This window comes from Syngnathus scovelli, chromosome 4, assembly GCF_024217435.2.
Source record: "Syngnathus scovelli strain Florida chromosome 4, RoL_Ssco_1.2, whole genome shotgun sequence".
In the NCBI taxonomy this organism is placed as follows: Eukaryota; Metazoa; Chordata; class Actinopteri; order Syngnathiformes; family Syngnathidae; genus Syngnathus; species Syngnathus scovelli.
Genome location: NC_090850.1, coordinates 10,222,638 through 10,232,479, shown reverse-complemented (window position 1 = coordinate 10,232,479; position 9,842 = coordinate 10,222,638). Strand labels below are relative to the sequence as shown.

The 9,842-nt window shown below is 42.3% G+C and overlaps 1 protein-coding gene across 3 annotated transcripts in view; it reads right to left on the bottom strand.

Moving 5' to 3' along the window:
* Positions 1–3: 3 nt before the first annotated feature.
* The window catches only part of znf609b (zinc finger protein 609b), a 62,619-nt gene continuing 52,780 nt past the window's right edge, over positions 4–9,842 (bottom strand). For all 3 annotated transcript variants that reach the window (XM_049718176.2, XM_049718177.2, XM_049718178.2), the window contains exons 4-8: positions 8,920–9,007; positions 5,877–8,172; positions 5,117–5,486; positions 4,037–4,393; positions 4–2,240 (exon numbers count right to left, since the gene is read on the bottom strand). In XM_049718176.2, coding sequence (XP_049574133.1) covers positions 2,197–2,240; positions 4,037–4,393; positions 5,117–5,486; positions 5,877–8,172; positions 8,920–9,007 — 3,155 coding nt within the window. In that variant the 3' untranslated portion in view covers positions 4–2,196. The remainder of the gene's footprint in view (positions 2,241–4,036; positions 4,394–5,116; positions 5,487–5,876; positions 8,173–8,919; positions 9,008–9,842) is intronic.

Here is a 9,842-nt window from a genome sequence, read left to right as displayed (position 1 = left end):
AGATTGTCTCATAAAAAGATTTATTTTTCCAGCCCAAATTTACAAAGGCAAGTTACAGAGTATTGTATAAAAAAAAAAAAAAAAAAAGAACCATGGTAATGTACACTTTTCACAAACTCCTGAAGGGAGGGAGAGAAAGGAGACGAGGTGGGGAAGAGGAGAGAGACGGTTCTAAATGTCTTACACAGAAGATGACGCTGTAAACATCCTTGCAAGCACCTCTGCGGGTACTTTGAGGGGGGTGCTGGGTGAGGGGGTGGGGTGTCTGTACGACACAAATTGGGTCAGGGAGGGACAAACGAGTGAGTGTCTCTGTGTTTCCACACAAGAATGTTCAACTAGGCACCAACTGCTGGCCAATAAATATACTCTGCACCATTGAAACAAAACACAAGAGCCAAGCACTTTCCATTATGTTGAAAGCAAACATGAACTTTTCTGGCTTTTCATACACTTTTAGAATATAGTTTCGATTTTTCACTGGGCTTTGCTGACTACCGAGATAAAAGTACTACTCTGTGAGCAAACAAATGCACTTGTCACAACCATTGTTTGATAAAACTATATGTACTGTATATGTATGAAGTCTGCTGGTACTAAAACCTCACTGACTTGAATGACAACATCACAGCTGCCTAGATTACCCTTACAGATTAAATACTAATCGAACACCACCACATTCACCCGATTCAGCCATTCGTCATCTTTAAAAAGCACAGACGTCAAGGAAATGCCGTTTTGATAAATGGCTGGGGTGTACTGGCAAAGACCAACAACATGTAGGACCTGCTAGCTGCTGGCTGGGCAACAATGCTAACAAATGCAAATGACTGCAAAAAAACAAACAAAAAAACATGTATTTGGTGTCAACTCCATCCCAGACATGTTCTTCTCCACCCGACTGCTCAAAGAAACAGACATTGAAAGCTGAGGTTTTGGGCGTGACTTGATGGTAAACAACAGATTTACACCGAAGCACCACTTATGTGAAATCCAAATACATGAATTGAGAGGACATTGTGGACATATTTAGTATTTACTCATCTTTTCACACTTAGGAGTATGTAAATCAATGTGCCAGAAGTTACATCCCAAATAGCAAATGAACAAAGTAACAAGTTTGGACTTGAAGAAACAATAATTAAAAAAAAAAAAAAAATGCTAAAGAGATGAATGTGTTCAAGAGTGAAGCCATATCAGTCATAGATGGACACGTTGAACTGCAAGTCCGCGTCAGAGGGGTTCCAGATATTGATAGAGGATTCAGGTGCCTGCATAAATTCTGGGACTCATTTTACGTTTATCCGTGGAAGGTTGATATTACAGCAGAACATAAAGTTTATGAGGCAAAGTAAGCTCGGAGTACCCCGACATGTGTCGCCATAAGTGATGTGGCTTGACTGGCTTGACTGTGAGGCGAAGCAGCGTTGACACCGGCATTCAAGACATTCAAAAATGACCGTCGCGATTGATGTTTAGTCAGTTGACGAAAGCAAACATTTATCACGTTTTTTTTTTTTTTTTTTATTAATCTCGGTTGAGGTGTATGAGGTCCCTTCGCAAAAACACGGTGACATCGGTCCCTGAAACATGAACTGAGGATTTGACATATGGGAAATAATGGTGACGGTGAGGATGAAAACTTCAGTCTCAGGCTTCTAAGTCTCTGAAGAAAGCAAGCAGCAGTTGCCATATTCCCCTTTCCCCAATCAAATAGAACCAAACATTTGTCAAGTTTAGGATATATTGTTGCGTCATGGCATCAAAACGCCAGCGACATAAAGTTGAACGCATCTCAATAAAATTTTCTCTGCAAGTCTTTAATTTAATTCGACTCCCCTTTGCCATCAGTCACCCGACTCCCCCTCCGGATCCTCCACTAGATTCTTCTGTATACGACATAAAAATAATGTAGTCAAAACAAAATCTTAAAAAGTCCAATAGTCCATTTTTGCATTGTATTTGTTGACAGTGCAAAGACTAGATCATCAGAGGGGAGGCGTTTTTTTCCCCTGCATGAAGGAGTAGAATGATGGCTTTGAACTTGGATTAGATCAGTTTTGAGATTCTTTCGACGGGGAAGAAAGACGTCAATAAGCTGCCGACACTCGGGCAGATCGACTAAACACACAGAAACACCATTGAACTGATGTCTTAAAGGAAACACCTGGGAAATCCTTTTCTCATGTGAGCCAGTCACATGAATCTTTGCAGGGTTGAGGTGTGGCGGTCTGGTTTGCCTGTTGAAGACAAACAGCAAAACTCCCATTAATTGGCACATTCATGGCAATGATCCTGATTTGCTTTTGCAAACATTCAAGGTGGGTTTTGCAGCTGTCCTTCCAAAGCCCATCCACTAGGTGTCAGTGCAGCCTGCCATCTTTTCAGGCTCATTCTTCAACTCTGATATCGTCACTGTGATCCACTTGTCCTTAGAAGACCTACTTAAAATGGATAAGCTGAGGGGCTGCACTGAATATTGAATACTAGACAGCAGCACAGCATACCAAAGAGTACCAGCAATGAGTCAATTTTCTTTGAGACAAATCCAGGACAAAGAACAAATCTGACAACAATGTTTCATCAACTAGAAGCCTGATACTCGAGGCTGTGTCAAGTTGTTAGGTTTTAAAGAAGTCTGTTGCATTTGAGTCTCTACTCGTCTATTTAGTGTTCCTTTCTTTATTTCCAGCTTATTGTTCTCCCCTCCAAGAAGGTGAAGGAGGTTGATAAGGTTAGTTGATAAGGACCAACTTGCAGTGATTGAAGTGAATGTTGCCATTTCGTCAATTCAGGTTTGCCCTTTGAAACCAAGTTGGCTGTCTGGTCTAATTTAACAGTCCAAAGCGGTGACTTAACTGGTGGGTTGGGCCCCAAAAGTGGGTCGCGAACAGCTAGTAAAAAATTAAAGGGGGGGGGGGGGGTTTCTCAGTTTACAATGATCCGGCCACTGCATTGCATTTCAAGGTAACCAAAGAGGCTACGAAGCACAATAATGAATGCTCCGTTAGCACCATAATTCGTATTTTCATTGATGTGCATTTTACATTCTTGTATTTACTGTAATTATGACCATAAGTGCGTGAGAGAAGGTTAGCACTTCCCCACTATGGAAGGCGGACTCTGGCGTAAAATGAGCACCACCTGTACATCGAAACATTTAACATGCATCACACAGTGAAGCTCGTAGAAGTCCTGGCTTGCAAAATACTATTAGCAAGACATCAAAACCATTTGAGAAGCAACACATGAACATGAATATGGCTGCAGCATTAAACCAAACACAGCTCTGAATGCCATTTGAACAGCTTCTCGCAGGCTCCTTAGATGGACCCAAATCAATAACAAAATTAAATGTATTACTTTTAATACATGCAGGTAGTTTCATTTACGTTTTTTTAAAGGCGTTCTGACATACATGTATTTTGTACATAGTGTAGACATTTTGTTTTTCCAAAGGACGCATTTTTCCTTATCCTTACTAAGTTCATAGATGGGACTTTTGTGACATTGAACACATCTTATATGTGAGTCCAGCATATATATATATAATTATGCACATATATATATATATATATAATTATGCACATATATATATATATTTTATATATATATATATATATATATATATATATATATATATATATATAATTTGTGCGTGTGTGTGCACATGTAATATATATAATAATTTTATATATGTGTGTATATAATTAATTATATGCATGCCTATAATTGAGGAAAGCTTCAGATAGCATGATAGATCTCTTAACGGTTTTCAAAAGCCGTTCCACTCCTCAGGCATAAAAGTAGATCTGAGTACCAACTCGCACACGGCAGCAATCAAGGTGACTTACAAAAGAGGGAACGAATGTTGATGACGTATGTAAGTAAACATGCATGTAAATCTGGAAAAAAAAAAATTGTGTCTATTTTTGTTCATTGAGCGCTAAGTTTATATACTAATTATCCACTGAAAGGCCTTGTCATGTAAATAATCGTCAAAGGAAGAAGAAAGTGCAAGTGAGGACTGACTAACCTGTGGCGTAGGAAAGATCATACTGCCCTGAGAGCAGGGGGTATCCCAGGTGGTGGTGAGAGGGCATGATCCGCTGAGAAGGCGAGGAGCGCGGCCGATCTACATCTCTTTCGCGATCCCTTTCTCCGCCGGCTCCTCTGTCCTGCTCCCGCTCTCTATCGAGAGAAGGTTTGTCCCCTACTGTCGGAGATTTGCTTTTGTATTGGCTGGCGTGTTGATGTAGGATATCTAGAGCTTTGGAGTCTGTAGCCATTTTGTTGACAGTAGGGCTCGTGCGGGATTTGTCGTTAGCCTCTTCACCTCCGGCTATTTTAGTGCCGTATGGAGAGAAAGGATAACCTCCAGGAAGGTAAGAACCTAGATGAATAGGAAGATGGACAGGTTCATTTCGGATTTGTATTCTGCACCTCATCAAAACATACTGAATAGCATTACAGAGACTCAACCACTGGCTCAAAAATACTCGCTTAGCCGGACATATGTACACCTCTCAGGACACCTACTAAGGGTAGTCGGACGCCAAGGCTAATTCAACCGCGTCAGTTAGCTAGCAACATGTTTTGTTGAAAGAGTGACCTCTACTACACTCAAAGACGGTCGGGTCTGAACCTGACAAGAAATGTTGCCTACGTGCCAGTGAATAAGCTACATGCCATGCTAAATGACCTAAGATTGACACAGCTAGTGGTTTTAGCATCTTAATGAAGTGCTTGGTGATTAGTGATTGAGCCTGTACCGCGTTAAAGCGAAAGCGTATCCAACTTTGCACAGCAAAGTAACGGACAAATTATTCAATGTCTGGACTGTGGAAGGAACCAGAAACTGCAAATGATTAACTGTACGCTACGCCCTTTTTTAGCCAGTAGTGGCCTTTAAGATTTATAATATCAGTAATATTTATTTTAACAAGTTTTGATTTTGACGGCTTAGTAAATATTCTCCAAATTACATTACAATAGACGGATTTACAAAATCTGAACAGTTTTTGTCACATATATTCAATACAGTGTTCTGTAAGCTGTAACCCAGCTCACAACTTGTCAGGTAGTGTTAATTTTCTCATGAATGTAATTGTCATACCTGGGTAGTTCTGCATCATGACCGAAGGCATGCCCCTGTAACCAGGGTGGTTGGGGTCATAACCTTGTCCATAGGGGTAACCATGCATATACGGCATGTATCCTTGGTGCTGTGCTAGTGGTGATGAGAACTGCAAGTGGGCATTAGTACGAGCGTCTTTGCTCAAGGTCCGATGTTCCTCAGAATTAATTCGAGGGTCAGTCATTTCTTTGCCGTCCTCCTTCGGCCCGCTTTGACAGTCCTTAGGCCTGCACCTTTCTTCCTTTGATTTGCGATCACGCTCCCGTTCTCTGTCCCGTTCATCTTTCCATCGAGATTGTTGTTGCTGGTGTTCAACTTCCGCTTGAGCCTTCTGACTCTCAGGGTATTGCTGGTGGTCAGAAAAGCACAACAAAATGACAACAATAGTAAAAAATACCTCAAATGTCAAAAGCCAAACAGACTCCTACACAACTAAGGTCTCTATATACGTTTTGCAGGTTTCCAACGACAAGTGTGTGTGCACATCTAAGCTGAACAGAAAAACTGAAAACAAAAGACAACCTCTCCCGCGTGGAAATATTGCATGTCATATCTCTGCCCTCTATGCACTCATAATCAACCGTTAAAGGTCAATAGCAAACCACCACAGAAAATGCTTATCAATGAGTTTGTTTGATATACGTATGTCTTTGCAACTTTCAGGCTCTTGTTTTGTGCTTAGGACTCAAAACCAAGTGAGGACCTTTCTCTACTTATGATCGTCTTAAATTGTAGTTACCTGTCTGTACCACACAGCCTGCTCCGTACCAGCCTGAGCTCTTGAATCCAGCCCTTGCTTTGAGTCCTCCTTCCCATGGTGCCCCCCTTCTGTCAGCTTCATTTTGAGACCTTCAACTTGCTGGGACTTTATGTCCTCCGCCTTGATGCTTCCCATGGATTTGGAAGAGACCTCAGAGGGCGAGTCCCTGGATTTGCTGGTGGGCTGCGTCGTCTTTCCAATCTCTGACTGACTCGTTTTGGAGAGGTTTGGCTGCATTGGGTTCTTTTGTTTCCAATCTTCCTTGATGGAAGCTTCTCTTTCTTTCATGGCCATGTCGGACTTTTTCTCAGCGGCACGATGCTGCTCTGCCATTTGTCGCTGACGCTCCTCAAATTGCTGTCTATAGGCTGGATTGGTATTCATTAAATGGTTGTGGTATGCCTGATCGGAATGATATGCATATGGGGGTACGTAGGCATACTGATTGTAGTAAAGTGGTTGCATATACACATTGGATCGTTGTTGAATGACGGAGGGTTGCTGTTGTTGTTGCTGCTGGCCAGGAGCAATGTCAGGTTTGCGATCCTCATGAACCTCAACCTTGGCTTTTTCCTCACCCTGATCCTGGTCATCCTCCCTTTTGATCTTCACCTGACCGTCGGTCCCCGGCGTGCCTGGATTTGGTCCGCCGGGACTGGGGTTGACGTAATTGGGTGAGTAATACGTCTCGTAGCCAGCATAGTATGGGGAATCTTTGTTGGGTGGCGGATTTGGAAAAAGAGCTTTTTTGACACTTTCTCTGAGTGCCTGGTCTTCTGTCCTATTTTTGACATTCTCTAGTTTGCCTTCACCATCCTCACCAGCATCGGAGATATCCGAGTATGCTGGGCTGTGAGTTTTCACTGATGAGTTGTCAGCACCGTTCTGGTTCATGTGAAGAGGCGTAAGTGGCTGTGGCATTCCACTGCCATCTATGCGACTGGCTACTCCTATGGATGGGCTTGGAGCGTTATCTGTAAAACTGTATATCTTGTCAGCCTCAGCCTTGATGCTTGCCAGTCGACTCTGATGAGGGTCTGAGGACCCATTGAGAAGCCCATCAGCCTTGTTTCCTTGTTCAGTTACTTCTGTGTACGATGCTTTGCCCTCCTCCAGCTTCCCCCCCTTTCCCATTGACTTGGGGCTGTCAGCTTCCTTGCCGCCATCCTTTTTCTTCTTGTCTTTCTTCTTCTTGTCTTTGGTGCTACTTGAGGGAGCATCTCCTACGGCAGGGGTTTTTGACTGCGCGCCTTTCATTTGGGGACTCTTGGGGATTCCTTGCAAAATGGGGGTAAGCCCTGGGGAAGAATTCGGGTTTCCTGCAGGGAAAGAGTACATTTGCTGTGTAGCCGAAGGACCGGTGGCAACAGTTCGTGGTGACTTCACATTTCTTGGGCCCATTTTATCGGCCTTTGAGTTAGCTTTTTTGGACTTGTCCGCACCTCTTTTTTCATCAATGCCATCATTACTGGCCTCGTCCGAAAGACATGCCCCATCGTCACAGCCTTCCATTGGTGTACTTATTTCCGGTTCTGTTTCGGCAATTTTCTTTTTGCTTTGCTTTGAGCAAAACTTGCCAGGTGATGGGGAAGTACTTTGAACATCAAAGTTCCTTCCTTTTGGCGTGACTGAGCGTGCTGGAGAAAATGATCCCTTGTGTGAGATGGATGCACCATTACAATTCTCAGGTTCGGGGTGAAGTGTCGAATCTTCTCCATATTCACTGTCCACATCCAATTCCAGCTTCACGTCATCATACGTGTGGGCACGGGCTTGGTGGTACTTGAGACCATTAATGTGCTTATACCTCTTGTTGCAGTTGGGATGAGGGCAATTGATGAGAACAGGTGAAGGACAGCTCCGATCAAGGGGGGGTGCAAGTGGCTCGGTCTTGATAGAAGGAATGAGAAGACCCGATAGACCCGCCCCTCCGCTGTTAGAGTTTGTCCGCATACGTTTGTTGCCTTTGGTGTCCTCTGAGCTGGAATTAGGCTCCATGTCTGATGCAGGCTTGGCCTTCCGTTTTCCAGCCGACGAAGGGCTGGCCTTAATATCCTCTGTGTTGCTATTGGGTGGAGTGCGCCGCTCCGACGGTGTCTGACTGCCCCTTCGGCCCTTACTGTTAGAAGCGCCGCGTGTTTTGTTGTTGGTGGCGCCTTTGTTATCTGATGAGTTACTGTTCTCGTTGATCGGAGTGTTGCTGTTTGGTCTCATCCGTTTACCTCGGCCACGGCCATTCCTCATTTCCAGGTCACTTGTAGGGGATTCACAAAATCTGAAACCAGGCGAATGTATTATGTTATAACGATTCATCATCATAAACTGTTGCATATTAATTCTTTATCTGCTTCCTACTTTGCTATCTCATTGTTAATATTTGTGAGAAATCATTCACATCAGTGTCTTCACATTCATAAATATTATTAATTATTAAAAATCCAATTAATTCAGGTCATTTGAATAAATGTATGCATTCCAGAACAATAATCTATAAAAAGCAGAGCATCCTACTTGGGTCATGGAGAATACTCTACGGTCTCAGCAACAAATATTTTCTCTTTTGCCACAGAAAGCAGTTATAAATGGGAAGACAGACAATTCTTGATGAAATGTTTACATCTTGCAAACTGAAGAAATTGGCTATCTTGTTAATCACAGCAATATTCATTTACAAATAACTTCTTTGTCATAGCCTTTGGAAGCAAAGGATGTGAAACAAAAGCATTTACAGTATGATAAAGCCTTCCCTTGTAGCAAAATGCAAACATTTATATTACAAATACAGATGTTCAACATGACAACATCGGGACTTTGATCTAACAGAGATTTCAGACTTCAGTAGCACAAGCCTGAGTGTGTGTAAAATAGAAAAGATGCACTGACTCATCCACATACAAAGGCAAATACTTAGATCCCTCGACATATAACAGACTGCATGAGAAAAAATTGCGTACACCAGTCGAAGGTCATTAAAATAAAAATGCAGATATAAAGGCACATTAAACAGTCAAATATTTCTTACCGAGGTGGAGCCCAGTCATGCCGTGTACAGTCCAAAAGTGTACCCACATACGTCTTGTTTCTCCAAGTAACATTTACCACCAACATCCCTGTAAGAAAAAAATAAATATTTCAATAATGAATATCACAGCCGCAAATGACAATTTGTGCACGTAGGAAAATGCTCTTAAATCAATGTATGGATCTGTTAGCAGAGGGGGTTTAAAAGAGGTTTTCAAGAAAGTCACATGAGCCAGAGCCCTTTCCTAATACTGTAATAGTTTGGGGAGTGATTTATGGCTAAATCTTCTATATTACTTGAAAGGAGGTCCCTCTGGGAATGATCAGACTCGGGTTACCAGGGAAAATGCACTCAGCACATTTCCCATTCAAATAAACTATCTTGCAGTCCAGGACATTTCCCTGCAGAGTCATTATTTATAATTTTTGACATTCCTCTATCCTACCTTATTGGAAAGAATATGACTTTCTTTCTCCATGAAGTTAGATAAGCTCTTGGGTTTGATAAATGTGGTGTGAACAGTTTAATTTAACTGGAGGTGCCTAAGTGTGCAAGAAAAGCAATGTGACTTCATTGGTATTGCAGCACATTCTGTCACTTCTGTGCCGCTATTTGACATGTGTGATTTTGGTATCACTCAGCTTGAGTGACACAATCTCACCTATTCTGAGTTGGATATCTGACCCTGCATTTCAAATCTAAACTTAGTTCAGCGAGATTCACTTCTACATGCTATCCCCCCCCCCCTTTTCAAGTCTATGAGATATTACATTTATATCATGTAATACTTAAAATCACACTTAATTGGGGGCTTGCTTGGATTGTACGTCATCCGACAAGCAGTGCAACCATGTTGCTAAATAACATTCTAACATCACTCTCATCACCATCCCCCCTTGACTTTGCTGTGATGGTGACCTCAG